We start from the raw sequence: 27,882 nt of genomic DNA on the forward strand, positions 1-27,882 counted from the left end.
GGAGGGAGATTTCCTTGGGCCGCATGGGTACCTCTGGCTCATTTTCCCATGGCTTGGCACAGGCAGGCAGCTCTGCAGATGAAGATGTCTCACGAGCAGCACGTCGGACCTGAACGCGTGTTTGTGTGGTTCCCCTGCCACCAGCACAACGGGAGCTACACGGCGGCCAGCCATGCAGAGCCAACAAGAAAAGCCTGCTGAAGAAAGGCACCGGCGCTGACAATACCCGTTTGCAGGACGGATTAAGCTTAGAGCAGTGTCTGGGCTTTGTGAAGGGGCAGCTCTGAGCTCCGTGCACGCAGCGTGGTGGCAGGAGGCTACAAAAGCTGGGATCCCACACAGCCCTATTGCCAAGCAGTGCTAACCCGGCCCGTGCGAGGCTCAGTCCCCATCACTGCCAGGACCTGCCACCTCCTGCCCTGCCCTGCCCTCTCCCGGTGCCCTGCCTGTGCCACTTTGCCCCCCTGCTGCTCAACCCTGCTGGATGCTAAGTGGAAATCCCCCCCCCCCCCCCCCCCCCCATGCCAAGTGTTAAATACTTATCAAGCTAATACAGCGTCTTTGTGGAGGTGCGTACATGAGACAACATGTTACCATAATTAACGAGCAGCTGGAGTTGGCATCGCGCTGCAGATGCTGGCGGCGGCTCCCAGCGCCTTTCCCAGGGCTGCAGCTCTGCCCTTCCCCAATAGTAGGAAAGTGCTGAGTGGGGGGAATGCCTTGTAGGTCTCTTCCCACCTCGCAGGGGGTGGTGGCGGCTTCCAGCCCGGGGTCTGCAGAGCCGTGGAGGTCTGGGACTGTTTCTGGGTTGGGCAAATGGGTCTGTTGCCAGCAGGCAAATGCTTATACGGGAGGTGAGGAGCTGTTGTGGGGGGCACTGGGTTGGGAGCTGTAAGGAATCCTGCTGCTGGAGACTCTGGGAGTGATGGCTTGTCCCTGTGCCATTGATGTGGGTGTGGAATCGCAAGGGCTGGGGCAGCGATGGCCAGGTGGCACTGGGATGTGTGTGATGGGTGTCAGGGACCAATGGTGGCACCAGTGGTGGAGAAAGCTTGGGAGGAGGGGAGAGGGGCTGGGATGGGGCTGTGAGCGCAGCCCTGGGGAGGAAGGTGGCAGAGCGGGGTGGTTGGTGGTCATTTACTTGGTCAGACCTTTTGAGATGATGTGGATCCATCCCTCTGCTCAGCCCTAAGCAGAGCAGCTGCACAACCCCCCCATCCTTTTGAATTGCCTTGAGCTCCCTAACTTTCCAGCCCTGGAGAAGTCATTGCAGCAGTTGATGTTTGTATCATGACCTACGTTGCTATTGGGTTTTAAATAGATATATTTTTACTGTGCTGTATGCTAGCTTCCCACATGCAAATTGCTCTGAGTGAGCCATTTATCTGGAAAATAAAGGTTATGTTCTCAAAAGGCATTTAGTTCCTTTCTGAATGATTGAGCGAGTTTTCCACCGAGAAAACAAAGGTCTTTAACACAGTCCAAACCGATGACAGGGAAAAAGGCTCAGGTAAAACCCCTCCATTTATTTAATAGCTCCCCCTTCCTCATTCATATTTACAAGATAAAAGGGGCTCCATCAACCCATTAGAGTTGAAATACGTGTCCTGTCTTCAAGGAAAGCAAATCCCATCTGGCATCCCTGGAGGAATATAACCTTAACTTCAGCTTAATGCCACATTAGGGTATCTAACAGATCCAGCCGGAGATTTACCTGCCTTTAAGGGAGATTTATTTTGGAAGCAAACAGGCTCATGTGACAAAATGCTTTCCATGAGCACCTCAGGCGAGGAGGAGCGGTTCCCCTGCCGGGGGGTCCGTGCTGTGCCCTGGGCTGGGTGTGGAGCTGGGAGCTGCCCCAGGGCTCGGCTGCTCCCTCCCACCCCACTGCGCAGACCCCATTCCCTCTGTGCCCGCAGGGCTTGGGGAGAGGCTTTGGGGAAAGGTGGGTCCGGCTTCTGTGGCTCTTGCATTTGCCTGGGAAATCAGAGAGTTTTTGCTGTGAAGGTATTGCTGCCAACACCTCTCTGCATCCCCACCCCAGCACCGCCCGTTTCCATCACCACCACCTGAAGAACAAGAACAGAGGGGCATTTTCTCTCTTTCCCATGCAACTTAGCCTCGGGGACTCGGTGCTGCAGTCCTAAAAATGCACCACCAGCTGCAGGATTGGGGTCCTGCAGAGGCTGCAGAATTGGGTGACTGCATCCCAAATGACACCTCAGCCATGTGGTTCTCCAGGGCAGCAAAAATGCTGATGGCCTGGGGTGGGAAGCACGGCCTGGCTGGGTCTGCTGAGAGGTGTTGGCCAAAGCACCATAGTGGTGTCTGTGCAGAAAGCGTGTTTCTGTACAGAGCTAGCCTGGAGGTGACGTTTGCAGCAATAGGTTTATTGTCATTTCTGGTTTTATTGATATGAATAGAAATGGATGAGGGTTTTGTAATTATTTAATCAATCCCAAATGCGTGAGACTGCTTGGGACTAAAATACAAGACATTTCTTGGCGTTCCCTGCTTGCCTATGCCTAAGGTGGTAGCTGTACTCTTTCCCTCAGACCTGGCTTCTGCTGCAAACAGAAAACCTGGGGGGTTGGTGAGATGGAACACACACTGTGCCATGCGGGCCCCTGGGCTTTGGATGCTCTGCGTCTCCTCCTGGCTCTCGCCAAGCCCCTGGGCTGCAGAAACCCTGGTGTGTGCTGGCAGAGCCTCCCCAGCAGCGCCCTGGGGAGAGGCTGCAGATGCCGGGGATTCCTGCAAGCTCCTCTCCTCTCGAGACACCACGCAACATGTGGGTGGCTGGGCAGGATGGGGGGCGTGGAGCATCCCTTGTGGGGAGCCACCTCCAAAGGGCTCTATGGGATAAACCCCAACGCAAAGCTGCTGGTGGGTTTGGGATCAGGGCTGCTGGTGCTGAGGGGCTCCGAGGATGGGCACAGCTGGTCTGCTGCCCTGCGTTACCAAACTGCATCTCATCAGGCTGTTGATGTACACACTGTTCAGCCTGAGAACGAGAGGGCAAGTCAGCTGCAGGTGGGTGAAACCTATCTCCTCTGCACTGACCTGGCCTGCCTGACTGGTTTTTTATGATTATTTTTTATTCTGTCTCCAGTTAGGCAATACACTTGCCTGTTAGAAATATCGCCCTGGGCTGCCAGCTCAGCGAAGGAGAAAAGCGGGTGTGTGTTACCGAGGGAAGATGGGGGTCACCTCCCTGCCGGGGGGGACACCTCACCCCTTCCCTGCCCTCCTTGGGCTGCTGCACCTGCAAGAACCCCTCCTTGTGCTCTGCTGCTCATGGGGTGCTTAGAGCTGAGCATCCTCACGGGGGGATGCCCTACGGGGAGCTCCCAACGTCCCCTCCGCAGCTCCTACACCCCCAGGGTCGCCGGGCTGCAGTGGATGGATTTCAGCCCAGCTGGCAGTTTGGGATCGTTAACCATGAAGGTGCCCCTGGGAAGAAGCGAAAAAGGTATTTGGGAAAATTTGCTAACAGACTCTAATGACTTAATAATCCCTGCCGGAGAGAGCGCGGCAGGTTATGTGAATGTCAAGTTTGTTTGCTTTGCCGAGAGCCGGCTGCTGTTAGGTAATCAGAGGGTGTGACCTCCTTCGTGGGGAAAAGGCAAGGGAAGGAAAGCATGTGCCTGCTGCCCTGCCGGAGGTGAGCAGCAGAGATGGGCACAGAGCGGCCCTGGCAGCCCCACTGCTGCGCTGGGGAGAGCAAAGCCCAGGGGCTGCCCTGCTCTGCACGTTGGGAGCATGCTGTAGGGCTGGGTGGTGGGGGTGGGATTCAGCAGGGAAAGCAACCAGGAGCTCGAGGGAGGGGTTTTGAGAGCATGTTTGTGCTGCACTGGTATGAACTGCCCAGGGAGTGTTGCTGGGTGGGCACAGGGTGGATGTGTGTGCCCGAGTGAGCTGTTGCACAGCACAAGCCCGTCTTGGCCAAGCCTGCACCTCAGCCTGCCCAGATGGGGAACACTGTCCCATTTTGGGGATGCCATTGGGAATCATAGGATCACAGAACGGCTTGGGTTGGGAAGGACCTGAAATATCTTCCTGCTCCAACCCCCCTGCTGTGGACAGGGGTGCCACACAGCAGATCAAGTTGCCCAGGGCCCATCCAACCTGGCTTTGGACACCTCCAGGGATGGGGCATCCACAACTCCTCTAGGCAGCAGCATCGACTGAGCAAAGTGTGGGGTTTGCTGAACGCTGGGACCTTTCCTTGTCGGTAAAGGAAAGTCAGGACAGGACTCTAAGCATACTTTGCGTTATCTGCCATGACCCGTGGCATCGGGACAGGCTGCCCCACACCCAATGGGACGAGACATCTCACTCTAGAAGCCGAAAGCGGGCAGGTGGGGGCTGACACCCCCCCACCGCTGGGTCCAGTGGGAAGGGGAGCGCATGACTGCAAGCACCGGAGCTCCTGGAGCACAGGTTGCCACCTCGCAGCTGCTCTCAAGCCCCAGCTTGCCTGCCTCGATGCTGTTTGAACAGGAGCCTTCGCAGACGTAGCTCTAGGCCAAGTTGTGGGGCAGCCGGGAGGGAACCGCCTGGCTCCAGACCCCGCTGCGGGAGGTCCGGGCGCGTGGGCACCGAAATACCGCGTGCCAACCGCAGCTCTGCCCCGGGGCCACAACACCTGTGGCCACTTTGAACCCCAACCACAGCCCCGAGGTGCCAGCAGGATATGTGGGAGCGCCGGGGTTCGGCTTACAGCCGTTTTTATGGCCGTTCCTTCGAATTCTGGGGGCAGGTTGCATTTCCCAGCAGACGCACATCCTCACTAATAGCAGCTTGCAGTCCTCCTCGCAAAAAAAACCCCACAACTGCATTGTGAGGCTGAGTCCTCTGCCATCTCCCCTTGCTCTGCCTGCTTTCCCAGGGCTGCCACGCTACAGGGCGCTTGGGGAGGATGGCGATGTGCGCAGTGCACAGCACCCAGCATCCTGCAGGGATGCCCTGGATGCCATTGCAGCAGGCAGCTCCAGAGAGCATGACACACACTGCAAAAAGACTTAAAAAAAAACCAGACAGACACAAAAAAAGAAAAAAGGAAAAGGCTTCTGAGGCTTAGTGTTGGATATTTATACACTTGACATAAAGGATATTTCTGCATTGAAGTAATAAGCGTGACTCAGTAAACCAATGGGGAAAGGGTGTTCCCTTTGCAGCAAAACCTCAAAAGATCAAAGAACTTCTTGAGCGGTTTAACATTTTGAATGTTAGATGAATTGGTTTCCCCTCCCTCTCCCCCTCATGCTTGCCTTAAAGTTTTGGAAAAGAAAATGGTTGGATTTTAGCTGGGAAGGGATCGCTTTGAGAGCTCGGGGGATGCGTGGTTCTGAAACAGCACAGCCACAGGCCCAGGGGATGGCAGCCCTGGATGGGGACGTGGCTTAATGGAAAGTGGCTTTTCCCTCCCTGTCACCTTCCAGACCTGCTCCCGCTATGGATGGATGCAGGCAGCCCTCACCAGAGGGATGTCCCAACACACCACGTCCCCACACTGTGCCCACTGCTGGTCTTCAGGCAGAGCTGAGCATCACCAGCTTCCAGCAGCTCCTTCCTGTGGGAGAAGCAAATCCTGCTATTGTTGTTCTTGCGTGAGATGTAAGGGGACAGCCCTGTCCTCTGCCTGCAGCAAGCAGCGGGGGCTGGCGTGTACTCACCAGGGAAGGACAGAGCTGTGTCAGTGGACACATGTGCCTTTGTGGGATCGATAGGCTGGAGTAATATATCGCACCGAGATAACAAATCACTTAGCTTATTGGGTCTTAATTAAGCCTCTTTTATCTCCGTGACAGCCACACACCTGGGCTATCACCCCGACGAACGGCGGCTGAGCAGAGGGGGACGCAGTGCAGGAGAGCGGGGATTGATGAGCTGCACTGGGTGGAATTGCCTCATTGTGCTGCAGCACTCAGGGCCATCCATCTCCCACTCCCCACACCAGTCCTGGGCCGGGACCCCCCACTGCAGCCCCCTCCTCCTGGCGCCGTGCAGGCAGGGCACGGGGGGTAGGGGACACCCAATGGCGTTAGCCAGGCGCAGGGCGACGAGCTCAGGGCTCAGGGCTGCCCCGTTAGCCCCCCTGGGTAATAGATACAGTTGTTATAGTCCCTGACAGCGTGAAATGAAGACCTACATCACCATAATGTATTGTCAGGCTGTGAGCACACTGCGGCCCCTGAGATGAATGAATGCAATATCTCTGCGTGCGAGGGGGAAGGCGGGGACGGGGGCTCTGCTGCGCTGCTGCCCTCTGGGCGCTTTGTGCGGCGACAGAAAAAGGCATTTTTTATGGGTGATGCAGAGGCTGAGGGTGTCCGGTCCCTGCAGAGCTGCTGACAGGTCCAGCCCACGAAGGGCAGCGCGTAACAAATGACTGAAGCGCTGCCGGGATGAGTTCAGCCTGCAATGAAGTCATCGCGCCCTGCCTTGCTGCCAGCTGGGGCTGCGGGGCAATTGATGGCGTTGGGGCAAGAGGGATCAGTGCATGGTACAGCTCCTGTGAGCTGAGAGCAAAGGGAACCTTCCAAAGCAGGGAGACTGGGAACGTGCGTTCGTGACAATGGGAATCCGAGGCACGTATCGCATTATTGGAAAGTAGGACAGTTCTCACTCTGAAGTACGACTGCTGATGTAGTGACTTGGAGTGGAATAATGAGAGCTGGGAGTTGTGAGTGACTTACAGCCGAGCAGCCAAGTCCTGCAGGACACCTCCGTCTCCTGCTTTAGGATGATGCTTAAATCCTTCCCCACCACGGGCTGTTGCTGGGGCTCAGCCTTTCCTCTCTGCTAACCCCAGGGCAGGCTGGCAGCAGCAAAACTGATTGGGAGCTGGGGAGATATTCCTGAGCACAGGTCTGAGCATGGCCGCAGGTTTATTTCAGGCAAAGGTTGCTTAGGATTTCTCCCTTTCCCTCTGTTTGAGATGGCATTGTCCATACCCAGCCTATGGCAGTGACCATACCCAGCCTCTCCTAATGGCTTTTGATTCTTGCATAGTGTTGTGCTGTTCTTGCTGCTGCACGGCAGGTACTGCGTGTATGCAAACACTCCTTTAAAACAATAAAATAAGGGTCTGGGCTGAAAGACAAGCAGCTCGTAATTCAGCATTGCATTAAACAAAGTCCAAAGTACTCACATTACACAAAATCCAACCGAAGGGCAACACCCTTCCAGTGATCCTGCATTTTCACGACTGTTTGCAGGTTCTAGGATGAACACGAAGCAGTCGACATAGGAATGGCCAATCCCCATAAGCTGTCGATGAGACTTTCCTCTCCAGACCAGCTCAGCTGGACGCATGGTATTGTCAAGGTCATTCCCAACGCGTGATGGACCTATTTGCTGATGCTTGTGACATTTCCCATCAGGCAGGACAGGATTCCCCTCCATGTCATAAGGTTTGGGGCTGGACGTGCCCAGCAGCTTCCTTCCCTTTGCCCAAACCCTCAGCTCGAATCACAGAGTCATTCTGCTTGGAAAAGCCCTCTCAGATCCCCGACACCATGCCCACTGTGCCACCTCTCCAGGTGTTCTGGAACACCTCCAGGGATGGGGACACCACCACTGCCTGGGCAGCTGTGCCACTGCAGCACTGCTCTTTCAGAGAGGAATTTTCTCCTAATCCCCAACCCGAAATACTTCCCAGCCCCACACCCCTCCCAGCCAGCCACCCCTGGGTGTTCTTATTGCAGTAAGCACCGCGCGCTGACTTTGGCATCTCCCTCAAGCACTCGTGCTGCACGCAGCTCTGCTCCTACTCTTGGCCATTATTGCTGCTTGGAGGTTTTTCCCTCTGAGGTTGGGTCCTCCCTCGTGCTGCCGCTCACAGCCTGTCCCCATTGGTGATATACGATGCCCCTGTAATCTCCAGCGACATAAATTTCTCTCCTGTTTGTCTCCCTGTGTCCTATCCTTCTCGCCCCGTGCCTGTTATTGTGTCTAGCTTTGCGGCTGCGTTTCAGCGTTTTCCCTTGTTTGTCTCCTTCACCTGAGGATGTCCATTATGGGATGTAACAGCTTTAATAGCTTACAAATGGGAGGCTGGAGATTTTGTGCTTCAGGGAGCAGCGCTCACAGCAGTCACCACTAACAGCGGCGTTTCCCATTGCTGTGTATCTCAGCTGCTTTCTTCCCTCCTTATTTTAAGTCCAGGGACAAATGGCTCGTAAAGCCGCCGGTCCAATTCGTACTGCTGGTAGGTGGAGCTGGGTGAGAGAGTCGTCCCCGTCCCCCTCTATTCTGACCCACACATAGAGACGTCCCTCATTGCTCTGCTCCCACTCTGAGCCCCAATACCAGCGGCACCCTGGGATGCATTGGTGTGTCTGGAGCCAAATCCCAGCATCTGGCAGCAGTAGTTGGGCATCCTCATCCTCACCTCTCCAAAAGCAAAGCGCCATGCGACCAGGATCTAATTAAGCAGGCTAATCTGAAGGAGGTACTACATCTCCATGGAAAACTGCTTCAGTTTGGCTTCTCCGGATAATAAACAAAGCACTTGGGCAGATGATAGGGCATTTAAGTGTTTACTCTTCAGAGCATTAAGTGCTAAATTTGTTTTCAGCTCACTTATGAAGAACCCTCACCGAGCAAAGCACACAAGGGGCTCAGTTGTACCTTCAGCTCCGCTCTGAGCCTCCTGCAAGGAGCCTGGTCCATGGGCTGCCCAGTGGGAAGCAGCAGCCATTGGCAGCACAGGGGCTGAATCTGCACTATGGGAATGCTGCTGGGGCAGAGAGGCGCTGGGATGGAGCAGCATCTTCCCAACCCCATGCAGAACGCCGTGGGCTGTGCTGAGCACATCTGGCCACCGCTGCCACATAGGGGAGGTTTCATCCAGGGCCATAGAAACGGAGCACAAAACCAACAAAACAACTCTGTTTCTAAAGCTCTATGAAGTTTGCACCCCACCATGCCGGGACAAAGGGGGAATTAGCAGCCAGCAAAGAGAAAAGCAACACAAAGCCACACCGCGGTGTCAAGAAGCCAAAAAGCCCTTTTCCTTCCCAGTGTGCGGGTATGGCTTGAGGGACTGTTCACAACCCCGAGCCCAACGTGGGTCAGCTTTGCAGCTCTTTGCATCTGCATGTGCTTGAGCCGAGCTTTCCCTGCTGCTGCGATTTATAAACCAGCTCTGACCCATCAAAACCAACGCAGAATGACTCAGAAGTTTGCAGACAGCCATCAAAAAGGGGACGGAGGGGTGCACCCGGATCTGCCAGCAGCAGCCTCCTTTAAATCAACCTTTCTCAGGAAGAGTGCTGTGGTTCAGGCCCCAGTTTGGGATGTGTCTGAGCATGCTTCCCATCCACATCATGGATTCAATTACAACACAACGCTTTGCAGATTTCTGTTAAATTTTAACTCGTTTCACATGGGTTGTATGAACTTTGCCTGACATTTGGAAGCAGGCAACTTGTGTCATCAGGTTACACTCACACTTATCTCTGCAAACATATCCTTGTACCCAAACCAGCACCAGCACAACCGTCTTCGCCGTGGCTGGCATTAATTGAACCTGAAATGTTCTTTCCTCCGGCGTTGTGCTCCCTCCTGCTCACAGAGCCATGTGTGTGACCCCATCCCCTGCTCCACAAACGCAGCTGCAGCAAATGGAGTGGCCACGGAGATGAGGGCAGCGGGCGATGCTGAGCCAGCATCTCGCTGTGGGTTTTCAGAGAAGGGCGATGCCATAAAAAAGGGGCAGACTTTGAGATGGCTCTGCCCATCCCCAGCCCCTAAGTTGCAGGGATGAGCCTGCAGTGTGTACTGCTGATGGCCCAAACCCCATCTCCTGGGGGAACCTCCTGTCCCCAAAGCTTGGCTGGTGACCTGCCAGGCAGCCATGCCCTGCTCACCTCCGTTGCATCGAGCCATGCAAACCCATCTCTGGCCATCTGATGGCTGAAACTCAGGTGTGATCAAAGCCCGGCCCCTCTGCTGTGTTGGGGTTCAGCAGGGGAGGGGGAAACATTAAAATCCTGACATCACTCAGTGGCCGGCTCTGCCTTCAGCTGCACGAAGTGGCCGGCTCTGCTGATCAAAGGCCTCGCCACTGTTGTTTTAAAGGTGACATTAACATTTAAGGAGCTTTTGAAAGTCCTGGCTGGCAATAAAAAGCCAGACACTCAGTCACAGAGCAACTCAAACGCAGGTTTAATGATAATGAAGCAGCCTTTTGTTCTTAAGCTCAAAGAAGGACCACAAACCTATTTATAGTGTTTATAATAAAGACTGTGAAACCTTTGGCACATAATCCAGCAAACCGATACTTGCAAGCCTCAGTGCTACTCAGTGATCCCCAGAGTGTGCAGAACAGGCTTTTGAGAACACTTTTCCCCCTTTCCACCACTCTTTGTTCCAATGAAGGCATGATGTGGACGCTTCTGTGTGCTTGCAAGCCCTGGTTTCATAAAGTGTGTCCCCATGGCACGGCACAGCATGGGACATCATAGCATGGCATGGCATGGCATGGCATGGCATGGAACTGCATGACACGGCACAGTATGGCACATGACCCATCCTGCTTCCCATCGTGGCTGCACAGTGCAGAGTGGGGCAGCAGAGGGGGAAGCCATGCAGGCAATGCTGGGCTCAGTGCACCACAAGCAGCCCCATACCGACACTGGGTTATAAATAGCCTGGAAATGAGAGCTGGGCAGGTCGGAGCCATGGCTGAGTAAGAGAATCCCCTGCTCCCCACATGGCTCCTGGCTGCATTGTCTCTTACCACGAAGCCCTTTGCTCCACGGCTCCCAGCCCTGTGCTGTGTGTTGCCTTGCAGCCCCAAGGAAAGCGATTCCACGCGCCTTCCTTAAAGCATGCAGTTGGAAATGCCATGCAAGTTCCCTCACTCCTCCTCACCCTCCTAGATGTGGCAATTAGCACTGAGTCCTCATTCCATTCATTGAGTGCTGGGCAGGGTCAGCAGTCCCAGCAGAAGACGGTAGGGAGGGCAAATATCCTACATCTTCTCCAACCCCTGCTGCCCATGGCAGAGCCAGAGCATGGATTCACTGCCTGCCTTTCATAGTAGCAGCCGGGATGAACACCTCTGTGCACAGGCAGTGGTGGAGACCCATCCTTGGAGGTGTCCCAGCACCATGGAGATGCGACCCTGAGGGACGTGGTCAGTGGGCATGGTGGGATGGGCCGGGCTTGGAGATGAGAGGGAGCTTTTCCAACCTTCATCATCCTGTGATTTTCCAGAGATGCTCCCAGCCCCAGTTTGGCCACTGCCTCTTTCCCCTGCTCAGCTCACAGCACGGTGGGCGCTACTGGGGAGCTCAAGTGAGGGCTATGGGGGTCCCTTTGTTTCCTAAGGGCACAAGTGGCCAAAGGAGTCAGTGATGGGAATGCACGGGGTGGGGGAGGCAGGCGACGGGAGAGCTTGCGGCTGGATGTGACCCAGACCAGGGAACAGATGCAACTCATAACGTTAATGAGGTTTTTTTTTCTTCCTCCCCAAAGGCGCTGCACTCCTGAGAACCGGGGGCTCTCTATCCCATGGCAACACCAAGCGGGGGAAAAATGGGCCTGGCTTTTATTTCATTTTTTTGTCCTTTACAGGAATCGCAGGCAAACAAAAGCCCTGAACAGATTTATCATTTTTCTTTCTCCCCCACCCCCTCCTTTTCTTTCCTTTTATATTTTTTTAAAATAGGGTTAGAGCAAGATGGATGGTTCCCCAGGCCCATGGAATGAGCAGATAGAGGCAGCCCTGTCGACTCTGGCATCCCATTAAGCCAAGCTGCGGGAGGAGGCCGCCGTCGGACTTATTACATTTGCCCCCACCCGGACCCCAAACATCAGCCCCAGTGTGGGGTGCCCCCGGCTCGGCTGCCCGTGCCCCACATTGCCGGGTGCCACCCGCACCTCTACCCTATCCATCCCCCACATCAGCATGGGAATCGCCTCTTGCATCCCTCAGTGTCAGCCCACACCGATTTGTCACTGATAGGTGACAAGCACTGTGTGGCTCAGTGTGGCTCCGGGTAAGGGCAGCCGGGGGGGGGGGAGCTCAGACAGCCCCCAACCCACCGCTGACCAGGGCTGCTGTGCCTGGTGAAACAGCAGTGAGGAAGGGGGGAAAAACAAGGCAAAAATAGAAGGAAAAATGATGGGATGAAAAAAATGAAACAAACCCCATCGTGTTCAGGAGCCCAAGAACCACGCAGCCCCATGGGGGGGTCGGCAGTGGTGACAGGGGCACCCGGCTGCCCCATCTCCACCGCCCGCTTCCTTCGCACGGATATTTCCACTTTAATACTTAACAAGGATTTAAAACCCTTCTGCAGCCGGAGTTTGTTGGCAGCGATAAATTTTGAATAGCTTATAAATAATGGAGGCAAGGTGGTGCCTCCGGCTGGGAGAAGGGGTGAGGCCCCACCTGCCATCAGGAGAGGGTGAGGAGCAGCCCTGGTGCATACCGCTCGGTGACGATGGCATCACAGTGCACAGCCCAGCATGGCCAGGCTGCTTCACACCTCCTGATAGGGATGAGCCAGCATGCAAGTATCATGGGATGGAATTATGGATGGACGGAGAAATGCATGCAGTCCCTTTCTATATATATGTGTGCGGATGCACGTACAGAGAGACAAATATATAGAGCTGTGCACAGCCACAAGCATGCGTGCTTGCATGCATCTCTATGGGTCAAATTGCCCACCTCCCCTTGACCTCCCCTCCATGCCTTGCTCCCATCGAACCCATATCCCACCCCATGTGCTGCAGATGCAACAGGCAGCAGCTCCTGCAGGGCACCTCACACACTGCTCCACACTTTGGGGCCAGGAGGGGATTTGGGAAGAGGGCTGGAAGGGATGATTTCATCCCCATGAGAACTGGAGAGCGTTTCTGTGCACGGCAGGGGTGGATGCAATGTCTGCTCCCTGCTTTTCCCTGGCACTTTGTAGCAAGTCAGTAATTAGGTTATAGCACCGCTCTGGCTTAATTTCTACGCACCAACGTCCAATAAATGTGTATGGAGTTTGTATGTGTGCCTGTAGTATATAAAAGCTATAGGAAAATGGCCAGACTTCACTACATTAATTCATAAAGCAGGTCATTCTTGTCTGGCCCTTTACCTCACTTGTTATTTCTATTTATTAGTAATATTGATGTTTCAACCAGGGATCAGGACCCCATTGAGCCAGCTTTAATAACAGAAAAGATTTAGCAGGAGAGAGCCCTGTAATGAACCAATAATCACAACAGCGGCGCTCACGTAGTGCAGCTCACAAACAGCATTGTTATTTGTACAGTGTTTTATTTGCTATTTCACTTTTGCAGCGAGCCCAGCATCTCCCACTGCACCAGTTTGGCCATGCCAAGGCTTTGTTGAGGGTGAAAATGGAATGAATGAGTGTTGGCTTCGGAGGGCCATCAGCGTGGGCTGGTACCCATGGTGTAAGCGGGGCCTGCCAAAGGGTTTGCTGTGCATACGGGTGGATTCTGTGCATGGGTGGGTTCCCTTCTCTGCTCCCATCGCCCTTCCAAAGGGCTTTCACAGCAGCTCCTTTTAACGCTATCTTCTGGAGATATCTTATGGAGAGGATGGAGCACCAGCATTCTGCTGGCTAAAGCATGGGGTGATGTGGGATGGGGGGATCCCAGGGGGCTGTGAGTGATGGGGCAGTGCGTACCCTCGGGGCTGGCACTGGGCTGCAGCCGGCACAGCGGAGGCATTTGGGCTGCATTAAGGAACGATCACACACTGTGAATGCCAAAACTAATTTTTCAATCAGAACCGCTTGGGAGCCGTACAAAGCCCAGGACCACATCTAAACCAACTTCAGCTTCGTCGCCTGCTGAGACATTGAACACGAGCCAGTCCTCAGCTCTGAGCCAAGATACACTTAGGGAGGGTTTGTCTGGCAAGAACCTCTGGAACTATTGATCCGTGAGAAAAAGTGATCAAGGGAAGTACAGCTGTCCTGGTTATTGCCTCACCATGCTCTCTACCAGCTGCAAAACTTCACCAGCAGAGACAACGAGAGAAGAGCTGCGCAGCATCCTTCCTTCATGCAAACTCTGCTCTGTGTCTGAAAGCCCAGCGCAGAGCTGGAGCTGCTGCAGCACCGGGGATGGTGCACGGTGGGGAGAACCGGGGAGCAAACATCGTCTGAACAGGGACAAAGGCATTATAAATGAGTGCTGCCGGATCTCCTGTCAGCCAGGGTGGTGTTACCTCTGCATTTATACTTCAGTAATTTCTGCATTTCTCTAATTTCTTAAATTGCCTGTAAGATGATAATATTTCCTAGAACATGGTGAATAGATTAACTGCACGCTACGGCGCTATCCAAAACTGCTTCGAGCAGCATTAAAACCAGATGTTCCCAAAGAGCCAAGGGAAAATGTTACCTGCGCTGCTCACCAGCCAAGGGGCGAACTGCCTGTGCCTTACGTAGCAATGCTGCTTTTCCTGGGATCATGGAAAACCAGCAACACGAGGCATCTCCACGCCACAGCTCTGGCAACGTGTGCTCCACCACATGCCCTTGCTTCCCACGCTGCCTGCTGCCATCCGTGGCTGCGGGGCACAGGGACGGCATGGCCAGGAGCAGCAGCCTGACCTACTTCAGTGCAGTGCAATGGCCTCTCTGCCACGCATCCTCGCACAGACACGAAGCACAGTTTGAGGGCAGCGGACCCGCATGGGGTGGGATGCTGTCCCAGCCTCCACCAGCTAGCATTGCTCCGGCTGCCTCCGAGCGCTCTCACCGCTGCGTATCAACTCACAGGCTCCATTAACAAATCAAATTGCCACTGATGTGCTTCTCATTACATCTCGGGGCTTACGCGTCGTTATTTCATTTAAAAGACGGCATTTGTTTTCCCTTCCCTGATTCCACGTCCCCAAAATCTCATTAGGAGATCGCTGCTCATTATGAAGTGCTGCTCAGTGTAACGTGCTGGGGGTGCAGGACTCAGCAAAGGGCCCCACATGGAGGTGGGGGGGGGGGGGGGGAGAGGGTAATGAAGAGCCATTGAATGAGGAGTGCCGAGGCTTAATTTGGGAGGAGAGGAGCGGACTGTGGATGCTGACAGCACCGCAATGCGAATCCCCCTTGGAGCACCCAAAGAATCGGCCTAAATGGATTAATGTGAGGACAGAGAAGAAATGACTTCAGTTGTTTCCCTGATTCAATTCCGTTTATTTTTATACGGCGTCTTCATGCAAAGCATCTCCCAGCTGCTTCATCCAGAAGAGGGATAACAGAGGATCACCGCGCTGGCTCAGCTCTCACCAGTGCTGGCATTGCAGTGGGAGGGAGGAACACAAGCGCTGGCCTTGAGGATTTGACGTCCCAAATCATCAGGAGATCATATGCCATTTTTTTCTCTTCTTTTTCCAGTTCCAATATTGGTAATTTCCCTAGGCTTTCCTCAAAGCATCGCTGCAATATACTCGGGCTGATTCTAATCTCACGCTGCTTTTATAGCACTGTAATTCCGATCTCACACTGGTTTTATACTGGTGCAGCCCCACTTATTTCAACTGAGTAAATTCCTGATTTATGTCAGTGCAAACGACGGCAGAAATGGGCCCGCAGCTCTCCCTGGAGCAACGCCTGGCTCCCACCAGGGTGAGGAAGAGGAAGATCAGCTCGTTTGCAATGCAAATGGTGTAGAAAACTGCTGCCACATTACACCCAGACCCTCACTTTGCGATGCGCTTTTGCTCTCTTCTATGAAATGCACTTTGTTGCATTTTGGAAACCCACAGGAGGTCACTGAGAAGCGACGTGTGGCTCTGCTGGGTGTCCGTGGGGACCGACCCGTTTATTGCCTTCGCCCTTCTCTCTTCCTCAGCCCCACCACCACTCTGTTGCTGTTTCAAGGACGTTTCGTTGCCTTAATTTACTCTCTGTGATGTGAAGGGATGCAGTGACTTATCCTGATACCCATCCCAGAGGCTGCACCTCAGCAGTGCAGTGTTGGTGTTGGTTAATAAGCCCCTTGCAGACCAAAGCAAGACTGTGACTGCTGCATCCACCTGGGCAAGCTGCGTCCTCTCTTGCTTATGCTAAGGGAGGAAAAATAGGGGCTGTTGTAACTAATGGCTGTGGGGTGGAGTGATTTTCCCCTTCCGTTTGCTCTCAGGAAAGAACAGGACGGAACTGGGAGAGGAAGGCAGGCTGAAAAGGGGGATGGATAAGGACCTTGGTTGGTTGTCTCTGCTTGGGTGCTGGTCCCTCACAATGGGGGGGTCCCTGAGCTCCCACCCATTGCTGTGCCCTGAGGAGCACTGCTGCAGTGCCATACCCACCCATTGTGCACCTATGTGATGCTCAGACAGCAAGAAGGTGAGGGTTGCTGGTATCACCTCTCCTATGGGGCTGTGCAAACTCATACTCACTGATGCCCCTCTGCCATTGCAAAGTGGGAAACAACCTTGTGCAGCCACTGGACAAAGTCTTCCCTTCACACCCAGCCTGGCAGCACTGAGCCCTGCTCCATGGAGAGGAGCAAACCCTGATCCCACAGCCCAGCAGAGCCCCCCCAGCCTAGCAGTCAGACCCACAAGCTGACATCAGCAGAACGAAGCATGGCCCCAGCAGTAATCTGATAGAACCCAATGGCAGTTTGGGTTGGGGGGGGGGGGGGAGGGGAGGGGAGGCACTGAAAGAAGAGGCACTGAAAGTACACTTCCTTCAGTGCATTGCTGGGGAGACCATTAGGAAAACCACTAGATTATTTTTCACATTCTTCAGCGCAAAACTACTGCGTTTTATGACCACTATCAATAACAGCTATCATATTACTAATGCTACAGTTGCCACATATATAATATTTAAATCACATTTGTGGCTGACAGAGACCTATGGATATTCTCGATCCCAACAGGCTATTACAGTTCATATCGTGTCTGTCATATAAATATTATGAATCATTTCCCACTATCTTTATGGGGGCTACATTGACATCGTCGAAAAGGCTCTGGGCTGGATACTGGCTGCATATTTATACACACCTTATGTATATGTATGTGAATGGAGGGAGATTTATTCAACAATCACCAGTAATAAATGCCTATGATAAACCATATTATCTTCACACTTCATTTGCAAAGTGTTTTGTATGCAAGGACTGGGGGGAAGGCCCTGTCAGTGGCACATCCTCAAGCTCTGGTGTGAGGCTTTGTGGTGAGGTTGCTCACAGCTGGCACAGCCCTATCGCAGCCCCAGGTGAAGCAGGGAGACCTCAGCTGGTGCCCAGCCCTGGGCCACGTGCTGCTGGCTCACACCAGGTGAGGATCTGGCTCGTGTCCCACCCGCAGGATGGGTGATGCTCGACGTGCTCTCCCAGAGGAGCTGTTAAGCCTCACAGTTCATGTTCTGCACTTCATCTTCCATCAGTTAATGGATCGGTTTCCTTGGCTTCCTTGGCAGCCAGGCTCCGGTCTGGGTGATGAGATGAAGTACGTCTCCAGGTGTTGTAAAAGGCAGAAGTGGACTTTCCCTCTACAGAGTCTCCTTGCAAAGCAATTAATTAAGCCACGGTCCCTGCAAACTGGGTGGGCCGTGTTCAACCCAACCCATCAGCAAAGCCCAAGAAGAACCTCCCTACCATCACTCAAATCACATCCAGACTACAGCCCAGGTGCCCAAGACCTCCCCCAAACCTGTGCCAGCTGCAGGAACACTTCCTTAAGGCCGTCACCACGTGCAGAGACAGACAAGAACAAGTGCAGCTTTACGGCTGGGAAGTGGGGAGGTCTCTAATAAGCATTTAATGTCCTGCTCTGAAGCAGCTGAAAGCACAGCACAGTGCCTCTGACTGTACAATACTTCATCTGAGCAGTTTCCAACAGAGGGGATGAAGGCAGCGTCTCTGCCTGTCCCCGGCGTGGGAATGCAGCTCTCCAGCTCCAGCAGATCAAATAAATCATGTGCATTTCACTTCATAAACAAACATCATCAGCTTGTTAAATGCTGCTGGGGGGGAAAAAAAAAAAAAAACCAAAACACCAAACAAAGCAGGGGATTTGAATCTCCAGCGCTGAAGAAATGCTTTGTGCCTTTGAGTATCTGCTGGTTTGTGTGTGCTCGGAGCAGGGACCCACCTGCAGCTGGTGGGGTTTGTGAGGATGGGTCTGGATGGGGATGGACTGCACCCCTTTCCAGGCTCTGTGGGGACAGCAGTGTGAGAGAGTGTGCGGGTGGAGGGAGAATGGCCTCCCTGACTCCTTATGCCACCTGAATATGGGGCGCCCCTTGGCCAAACCCAGCTAGGATCGGGTGATGAGAACAGGGAGACCCCAAATCAGCCCATCATATATAGCTGCCCTCCTTCAGGTCTGGCATTTGAAGGTTTTTGCATTACCCAAGGGCAGAGGGAATGAGGACCACACGAAGGCTTCCCATACGGCTCTCCAGGACAGTGGAGGACCTCCAGGTGCCCTTACATCCAGCAGAGGTACAAACCAACCTCACCCCGCTCCCCTCCACGGCTTCGGCTCTTTGCAAGCAAGTGCACAGCTGAAGCCAAGCAGAGCTCGTTAGATTAATGGTGCATTAAAGAACTGAGGGGAGGTGGGTGGGGGAAAAAGGAGGTTTGTAACATCACAGAAATATTCTCGCTACCTTCTGGCATCTTCAGGAGACGGGAAATGTGGGACTGCATCCAGCTGTCTTCTCTGGGGCAAAATTCCTTTGGCTTCTGTGGGAGGTTTTACCCAAATAAGGACTGCAGGATCAGACCTGTTATTGTCGCTGCAATTAACATTTAGATCCACATCTAACACAAACTGTTACAGGCTGGTTAGGGAGAAATTTAATTTGCTCTAAAGAGCTCGATGAGAGAGGAGCATGAAATGTCCCAGTTACGGTAATTCCTTGGGTTAGAAGCCACAGAAGTGGATTTTCAGCCCCGGATCAAAAGCTCTGCAGCCATCAATGGAAGCAGGCAGGTGTCCCCGAGACCTGGGACTTTTGCCATGCCAACCCACCCACATTTTGGCCTTTTCTAACTGTCTCAACTTTCTCTTATATCCTGATGTAGTGTTTCCTTTTCCTTTCTTTTTTTTTTCCCCCTGCTCCCAGGAGTTAATGCAACTCAGCCATAAAAACTGACTTGGAGATGAAACTTGGCATTTCAGGTCCCAGCCTGGGAGCAAACGAAGTTACCAGTTATAAACAGGCTCCAAAATCTGTTTGGACATGCAGAAATTACAGGAGCAGAGGATAAAAAGGATCCGAGGCGCTTTCTTTTGCTTCAACTTCAGCTGCTCCGAGTGCCGGCGATGCAAGATGGATCCTCTCAGTGCTTCTCTTCATGGAATCACAGAATGGCCCGGGTTGAGAAGGACCACAATGATCATCTGCTTTCAACCCCCTGCTATGTGCAGGGTCACCAACCAGCAGCCCAGGCTGCCCAGAGCCACATCCAGCCTGGCCTTGAATGCCTGCAGGGATGGGGCATCCACAGCCTCCTTGGGCAACCTGTTCAGTGCATCACCACCCTCTGCGTGAAAAACTTCCTCCTAATATCCAACCTAAACCTCCCCTGTCTCAGTGTAAAACCATTCCCCCTTGTCCTGTCCTCTTGCTGCAGCTAAAGCCAATGAGCTGCAGAGCGCTGCTTGTGCTGGGAGAGGGCAGGGGTCCCACGCTGGGACCAGGAGGGAAAGCCAATAAGAAAGGCAGGGTTACCCTTTTGGGATGCATGCAGGGGCAAGGAGGAATGGGGTGCTGGGGCGTCACATCGGGCCTCTGCGATGTGCATAGTGATAGTGTAGCGATAGCTATGGGATGGGCTGATAAGCACAGGCAAGTGATAGACTGGGATATGGCAACGGGTAGAGATAAGGGAGCACCTTCTTACAGGGGGAGGTGCTAGGGTGCTAACATTTATGGCACCGGGAGCTTTGCCAATTAAAGAATCAACCGGGGCGGATAAGAGGCTCGGAAGTGCCCAGAGAGGTGATGGTGGTGGCAGTGCGTCCTGTGGGTGTCACCCACAGATCCCAGCCCACGCCTGTGGGAGGTGGGATGCAGCCATGGGGCTGAGCAGGGATGGGGTGTGTGTGTGTGTGTGTGTGTGTATGCAGAGAGGTGTTCATGGGGCTCTGTATTGTGTTCTGAAGGCCACTGGGTGCAACAACTGGGGGGCAAAGAGTGTCTTTGGGGGGTTTTCCCTGTGCTCCACAGGTGCCCCTGCCCCGGGGCTGCCCAGCACTGCCTACAGACACCTCTCTTTAATTTTTACTGTCCCTCCCCCCCAAATTGCTTTTAGTTTTTCCTTTTCCTCACTTCTGTTTTTTTTTTCTGACACTTTTTTCCTTTTTCACAAATCATTTTCTTTCCTAAGTTTCCTTTTCCCCACTCCCCCCCCCTTTTAACCTTTCCTTTCCCTTTCCCTCCCCCCATTTTCCCTTTCTCCCCCACACCCTCCAGTTCACCCTTTCTCCCACATCACTTTTCATCAACCCCAATTCCCCCATTTTTCCCCTCATCATTTCCTTTCACCCATCCCACCCCCAATTTTCCCTTCCCCCCCTCCATTTTCAATCCCCATTTCCCCCACATTTTCAATGCCCCTTTCTCCCACTTTTAACTCCCCCTTTTTTTCCCCCATCACTTTTAACCTCCCTTTTTCCCCCCCATTGTTTTTCCTTTTCCCTCCCCACTCTTTACACCCCCACTTTTTCTTTTTTTCCTATTATTTCTCCCTTTTAATTTTTCTTTCAAATTCTTTCCTTTCCATCCTCCCCCCCTCCCCACACTCACACCCTTCCCTTTTCCCCCTCCCCTTTTTCCCATTTTCCTCTCCCCAGCGCGGGGCGGGCGCTGCGGGGCGGGCGCTGCGGGGCGGGCGCTGCGCTCAGCTCCCCCCCCCCTGCGCGGGCCCCGCGCGGCGGCTGCTCGCGGAGTTACATTGTTGGGAGTTTGCACAACTCGCGGCTGCGCGCCCTGCGCTGCGCGGGGCCGCCGTGCGGGCCGAGCCTTCCCCTCCCTCCTTCTCCTCCTCCTCCTCCTCCTCTTCGCCCTCCTCCTCCTCTCCCTCCTCCCCTTGGGTGGTTTTTTTTTCCTCCCCTCCCTCCCTTCCCCCTCCCTCTCCCCTTTCGCTTTGATTTCGCTCTCCTCCTCCCCTGTGCGCGCCGTGTGTGTGTGTGTGTGTGTTTTTCGCCGCCGCCGCCGCTCTCCACCGAGCCCCTTGGCATGAGTTAAGCACCAGCGATGGACACCAAACACTTCCTGCCACTGGGTGAGTTGGGTTCCGAGCGGCTGCTTCGTTCCTACAGCGGAGGAGGAGGAGGAGGAGGAGGAGGGGGGAGGGAATACAGAAAATAGAAAAGAGCGCAAACAGCCTCCGGAGCTGCCGCCTCCCCCCGCCCGGCGCCGGGATGCGCTGCGCCCCTTCTCGGGGAGCGCCGGGGGCTGTTCCCCCCCCAACCCCCCCATCCGGCTGCCGACTTTGTCCTTTCTGTGCTCTCGGGTTGGATTTGTATTATTGCTGTTATTATTGTTATTATTGTGTTGCGAGGCGGCGCAAGCGCTATTTTCAAACGGGGGAGCCCCCTCGTTGCCCGGTCTCGGTGCTGCGGGGGGGGGGGGGGGGTGCTGGCAGCGCGCTGCCTCGGCTGTTGCTTTCCTCTCTCCGTTTCTCTCTTTATTATATTCCCCCCCCTCTCTTTTCCTCCTCTCTTTAGTTCCATTTTCAGCCCTCTTTCCAGCTGGAGTTTGCCATCGTTTCGGTGCTGGAGTCAAGTCTTGGCTTGTTAAGGGCGAATGCCTTCCTGCGTCTGGCGTTCAGCAGAAGCGATATTGCAGAGCTCAGGGCTCGGGGAGGGGGAAGAACAAACTTTTAGCGAAGTCGCCTGGCGCCGAGCCCTGGGAGGAGGAATCGGGGCCGAGCCTGCACCGCTGCCACCGCGCAGCGCGGCCGATGGGGCTTTAAATCAGTGCTGGGGCTTTAAATCAGTGCCGAGGCTTTGGGAGCGGGGTGGGGGGTGGGGAAGGGGGGGGGGTGTTGTTTGGGTTTTGTTTTTACCGAAATGCCCCCGGAATCCCGGTTGTGCAGTGCTCTGTGCTGATAGCGGAGTGCTGCTGCTCTGCCTGCTCCGATGGTGGTGCTGGGGCTGAAAGCATCTCCCTGCAGCGGCCCCCCCCCAAAAAAAAAGAACCCCAGTCCTGTTATAGGGCCGGCAGATGGATGCAGGGTCACGTACCCCCCGGATAGTGCCCATCTGAGTCTGCATTGCTGCTTTAATAGTGAGGCTGGCTGCCCAAAGTTCTGACGTTTCCTTTGGTGCTGTTGTTGGTGAGGGACCCTGAGTGGGGCGGGCAGGATTAGGCCCTGGTGATGTGCCTACGTTTTCCTGGGGAGCCCAGCTCGCTGTGGATGCTGGTAGCATGCCGTGGTGTTAGTCATGTTGGCTCGGATGGGGGAGGAGGGGGGGGGGAGCAGCATGTGTCACCTTGCTGCTGTCTGGCAGAGGGTTTGCACGCTGGTGTGAGTGAAAAACAACGGGCTGGGCTGCTCAGGTCTAAACACAGTGTGTGTGTGGTGGGGAGGGAGGTGAGGGGGACGCAGTGGTGGAGCATGGGGGGGACGCACTGTAACCGAGAAATGCAAAGTTATGGGACAGTGCGGCTTGCAGTTGATGGAAGTGCGCGGTTGGGGTTTGCTGCAGGAAGGGCTCTCCAACTTTATCCATCGGCCTTTGGTCACGCATTGCTGAAAGCCTCAGCTATGGCTCTAAGGGCTGAGATTGAAAGGGAGAGTTGGGTCTCGCTGTGAGCCTGGGGATGGGCAGAGCCCCAGAGCCTGCGGGCAGCTCGAGAGGGCAGGGAGCACACGGAGCCCTCACTGAGCCCTGAGCAGGGGATGGAGAAGGACCCGCTCCTGTTTGCATGGCACCGGGGTGCTCTGGCAGGGCAGTGGCTGGGAGCTGGGCAAAAAATAGCCGAGCTCGGATGGTTGGTGCCTTCCTGGAGCAGCCAGGGGCCAAAAGCGGGCTCTGGTACTGCGGTGGCCCCATCAAAATCTCAACTCAGTTTGGCCTAAAAAGGATAACGGCATGGGGGCTCGTGGCCAAGCCCTGCCCTTGGTTAGACTCAGATAACCCCGCTGATGTCATGGGTGGAAACGTGGCCAGCGCCGGGCACTTTTAATAGTAGGATCTCGTTTTGCTGCTCACCTCGGCAGCGGGTGGCAGACGGCGGGCAGAGGCTCCTGCCAGGACTCTGCGTCCCCAGGCATCTCCACAGCCCCCGATGCCCACTGCTCTATGGCTGCAGCCAGGTCGGGTCGGTGATGGGTGTGAAAGCAGCAGTGCGTGGTGCTTTGGGCCGCTGCCTTCTCCCCCAATCTCTGAGTAAAAGCATGGCTCGCTGTGGCCATTGCGATCCCTTCATTGCTTCCTTCTCATTGCCCCCGAGGAGCTGGAAGGTCCTGGGAACCCTTTGGTGCTGGGATGAGGACGCTGTGCAAACCTGGGTCGGTGGGAACCCAAACCTGTGCGCGATCCCCCACTCTGCTCCTTTCAGCTGCTGGGAAAACCCATAGGGAGGGAGGTGAAAAATAGGATCGATGCACGCAGTGTCACCTCCTGGGTGAGCGTCCCAATGAGCATCCCCATGCCCACGTGTGGGGGATGCTGAGCGGTGCTGAGGTCCCTGTGGGATCAGGAGATGAAGAGCAGACACTCTCAGAGCTGTCTGAGCTCAGGGCTCGACCTCTCCTTACTGACACATGCAAAAGAAGCCGGGAAGGAGTTGTTGTCCTTTCTCAGGGTCTGGGCTGTGATGGTGAAATAAACCCTTGGAGGGTGCCTGAATTTACTCTGTGTTGTCCTGCTGGGTTGGGGAGAGCATCTGCGCTCCTCGTGTGTGGGGTGTTTTATTTGGGTAAAGGAGAGCGGGGGAGAAAGCCGCAGAATTTTAGTTATTCCTTGCAAATGTTGTGATTGGCATTTTGCTCCCGTTGGAGGCAAAAAACAAACCGAGGGGGGCAATCCGAGCATTGCACTGGAAAATAATGCCCTCCCTTCATCCCACCCGCATCTGGGGGGGGGCGAAAGTGAACGCTGATGGAGAAACGGGTTAAAAAAACCTTTTTGTTGGTGTCGTTGGGTGCGGGGATGGGGTCCCCATGTGGCGGAGAGGTGGATGTTGGGTTTGGCTGTGGGATGGGTAAAAACCAACCTGGGGGTGTGGGTGGGGTGGGGTGGGGTGGGGGCTGCCTGTGGTCCTGCGCTGTCCCAGAGCGTCCCAACACATGGGGCTTTGTGAGCGGGGATTCCCTTTGGGCTCTTGAACTTGGAATCACTGCACTGCTCTTGCTGTAAATAAGCGGAGGCCCCGTGTGATGAGTATCCCAGACCCCCTATCATACGTATCCCGGGAGCCTTTATGATACGTCTCTCCTGCTGCTGGTGAGGGGTTAGGAGTGCTGTGTGTGTGCCTGGCTCTTCTGTGCAGCGGGGACACCTCACAGCGCTGCAGAGCACTATGGGGCTGCAGGGCTGTTCCCCAGGACCTCAGTCACCTCATGGGGCTCTCATTAATCCTGCTGCACGGATCCCACCCCCGGCACGTCTCCCCATCCTATCCTCCATTCGTGGGTCATCCCCGCAGTGCCGAGGGATGCTCGGGATGGGATGTGGGCTCAGTGCTGCTCCCTGATTGCTCCCTCCCAAACCCAGGCGGGCTCTCAATTCATCCCAGCTACAAAGCAATAGGGGAGGCAGCCCGGGTGGTTTTATTCTAATTGATTTTGTCAGGAGTTGCTGTATTTTATTACATGGAGACTCCGGAATAACTTTGAACGTTTGACACGCGCACGAAGAGCAGCTTTCTGACGTTTCCTTCTTTGCTCGGCTTTTATTCCCCCCCCCCACCCCCCCACCCCCCGCCCCTCTCCTCGTCCTCAAAGCAAAGCTGTGCCTGCAGGGAGGAGCAGCGGCTGCGTCTCTCCAAAGGCTGCTGGAACATCAAGGCAGCGCGGAGCAGACGAAATCGTATTGCAAATAAGGGTTTAAAAACCCCTGCAGGAGGATCCCCGCATGCACCCTGATTTGCAGGCTTAGCCTCGGAAAATGCCCTCTCATTAACTGGGGAGCGGCTCTGGGAAGTGGCCTGAGTGTTGTTTTGGACTGTGGTTTGCTTAGAAATAGCAAAGGAAAAGGTGAAACTACGGGAGATTTTAGGAGTGTTTGGGGATGGAAGGTGTTGGATGGGATAAACAGGGAGCAATTCCCATGCAGACAGTTCACATGAAGCCTGAACGCTGCTCCCCCCCCCCCTTTGAAATGTTGTTTAACGTGGAGTTAAAAACTAATCCTGTTCAAACAGACCCCTCTGAGCACAAAACATTGGTTTGGTTGGGTGTTTGAGGCTGCACCTGGGGCTGCCCGGCCCCCAGCCAGTGTGTGGGGTTGGGTGTGGGGTTGGGTGTTGGGATGGGGTTGGGTGGGAAGTGGGGCAGGTGGGATTTGTTGGGGCCTTGTGGTGGTGATGCCATCGGGCTGTGCCCATATGCTTTGGGCTCGTGGTCACTTGGAGGTTGAGGTGGCCAATGCAAGCGGCTTTTAGGGCTGGCAGTGGGGAGAAGCTTGCACTTGAGTGCTCCAAGTGGGGAAAGAAGCAACACCCCAAGTCTTGGTTCTGTTGGGGTAAGGATTGCATCCCATCCTGCTCTCCCGTGCATCCCAGTGGGAGGTGACATTGGGAGCTTGGTCCCCCGGGGTGCTTTTGGGGTCAATCTCTTGCTTTCCACTGTTGCATTGGCGGTGATGGGAAAGCAGCTTTAGTGGCTTCGCTGCCCTGTGGGGCTGCAGGGGCTCCTAATGGCTGGTGCTGGGGCCATTGCACCCAACTTTTGGTATGGTTTGGACCTTGAGTTTGGGTCTTGTCTGATCCGTGACCCTTTCCTCTTACTGCATCGGTGCGAGATAGCCATGGAGCGGGGAGATAAAAGCTGCAGCCCTGCTATTTGACCAATAAAACAGTAATGGCATTCCTGTCTGCTCGTTACTTCTCATGCTCTCCTCTTCTGTTCAGTCTTGGCTTTCTTCAGATTGCACTGACTTAAAAAGGAAGGGAAGGGGGGGGGAGGTGAGGGGCAGCCCCACGGCTCTATGGCACATCCTTTGCTGCCGGCAGCGCTGGGCCGGGTGCGTGCCTGCATCCAGCTGGCGCTGTGAAGGCAGCCCGGTCTCATTCTTGTTTTTTCCATTTCTGGCTGACGGCTGAACGCCGCCAGAAAGTTGTTTTGGTTTTGTTTTTTTTTTGTTTTTTTTTTCTTCCCTTCTCTTTGCTGTGAACTCTGTGGGCTGCGGAGCTGCGATTTCGTCTCGTGGGCAGCGCGGCTCCCACGTCCCCATTGCAGAGCGCGGTGAGGCAACGCCGGCGGTGAAGCAAGAGCGGAAGGGCTGGCACCGGGCGGCTGTGCTGCCTGCAGAACGAACGGCCCCTGTGTTCCCCTCGGTCAGCCCGTGCTTGAACGTCCCCCCCCCCCTCCCCTCACCCTCAGCTCCTTGTTTTGGTGCCCTGTTTTTGGAAGAGGATCGGCTTTATCGGGAGCGGGAGGCCGTGCGCGGAGGAGCGGTGGCCCCTTACGCTGCAGCTGGCGGCAGATAGCGGCGTATCAGCAGAGGTTGTGCCGGAGGTGCTCGCTGGTGGGGATGTGCACAGCCCCGCGTTGCTGGGTTGTGTTCAGAGCTCCCACTCCATGTGCCTTAGCGGGGCCGGGATGCGGGGTTGGAGCTGAGGGCGGTGAGCTGGAGCGCATGGCAAGGTGCTGGCTGGCAGCTCGGCACCTGCAGATCCAGCCCTCCTCCCGACCTGCACTTGCTCAAGTGTGGCTCTCAATGGATCGTAAAACCCAGCGTGATTCACAGCTCTGTGCCCTCCGGCCCCCGGCTCCGTCTCTCCGTATTCGCTGAGCGTGAGAGAGAAAATCACCCTCTGGTTCGTCATCCTCCTTCCTAACGGGGAGCTGCTGCTGTCCGGCTCTGCTCCCCCCCCTACCCATGTAACACCTCACAGTTATCCGTGTTGTAATTGAAATTTCACTCTCGTTTTTGATTCTTTCTTTTTGTTGTTGTTTTTTTTTGGGGGGAGGGGGGTAATTAAAGCATTTCAATGCAACCCCCAAATGTGGGCAGGGAGGGAGGTGCAGCTCCGTGCGTGCGTGTGGCTCACAGACAGTGAAATTGCACCCTAGAGTTATAAAGCAATTGTCTAGCTCAGCAGCAGAATGAGCATGAAATGGTGCAGAAAGCAACTAAATAAAATTGGGTAAGGCAGATGCATGAAAATAATGACATCTCTATAGTGGAGTCAGGCACGCTCGCTCTCGTGAGAACAGATAAACTTTCAGAGCAGCCTTAGCATTTATTTTCCCAGGGTCTCTTTTGGAGTGGGAGCACGGCAGCTTGGCCGAGCCCTGCGCCTTCTCTTTGGCTATGGGGCTGTGCTGAGCCCCTCTCCCCACCGCCGCTCCCCCCAACCCCCTCTGCTTTCCCTGCTCATTTCCCAAGCGGGTTTTTCTGCTCGGCCAAGCACCCAAGCGATAACCTTTGCAACTTCATTTCCCCGCTGTGCAGCGCAGGGCTCGGGGATGCTGTGAGCGGGTGGCCGTGCAGGAGCCCTGCCTGGTGCGGTGGCAGTGACACCGAGCAGCAATCCTGGCTCACCCTGCGGCTCTCCTTCTGTTTCCCAGCCTGAAGCATGGCGCTGTGCTGCTGCCCCATCCCTTGCCCTGCTCCCAGGCGCTGTCTCTCTTGGTGCTTGGATGCTGCCTGGAGCCTTTAACCTCAGCAAAGGCACGTTCCCCTCTGTCAGCTCGGGGAAGCTGAGATGCTTCCTGACATTGTCTGACTTTCTGCGCCCGGATTCCTCCCAG

General features: G+C 54.8%; 1 protein-coding gene and 1 long non-coding RNA gene across 2 annotated transcripts in view; both read left to right on the forward strand.

Moving 5' to 3' along the window:
• The window catches only part of LOC101750481, a 28,801-nt gene extending 11,725 nt beyond the window's left edge, over positions 1 to 17,076 (forward strand). Inside the window, exons 10-11 of the long non-coding RNA XR_005840564.2 lie at positions 63 to 13,431; positions 13,770 to 17,076. This is a non-coding gene — a long non-coding RNA (uncharacterized LOC101750481). The remainder of the gene's footprint in view (positions 1 to 62; positions 13,432 to 13,769) is intronic.
• Positions 17,077 to 21,138: 4,062 nt separating this feature from the next.
• RXRA (retinoid X receptor alpha) overlaps positions 21,139 to 27,882 on the forward strand; it is a 77,890-nt gene continuing 71,146 nt past the window's right edge. The window contains exon 1 of the mRNA XM_003642291.6: positions 21,139 to 21,237. Within this exon, the coding sequence (XP_003642339.2) occupies positions 21,210 to 21,237 (28 nt within the window). The 5' untranslated portion in view covers positions 21,139 to 21,209. The remainder of the gene's footprint in view (positions 21,238 to 27,882) is intronic.

This window comes from Gallus gallus, chromosome 17 (genome assembly GCF_016699485.2).
Source record: "Gallus gallus isolate bGalGal1 chromosome 17, bGalGal1.mat.broiler.GRCg7b, whole genome shotgun sequence".
Taxonomy (NCBI): domain Eukaryota; kingdom Metazoa; phylum Chordata; class Aves; order Galliformes; family Phasianidae; genus Gallus; species Gallus gallus.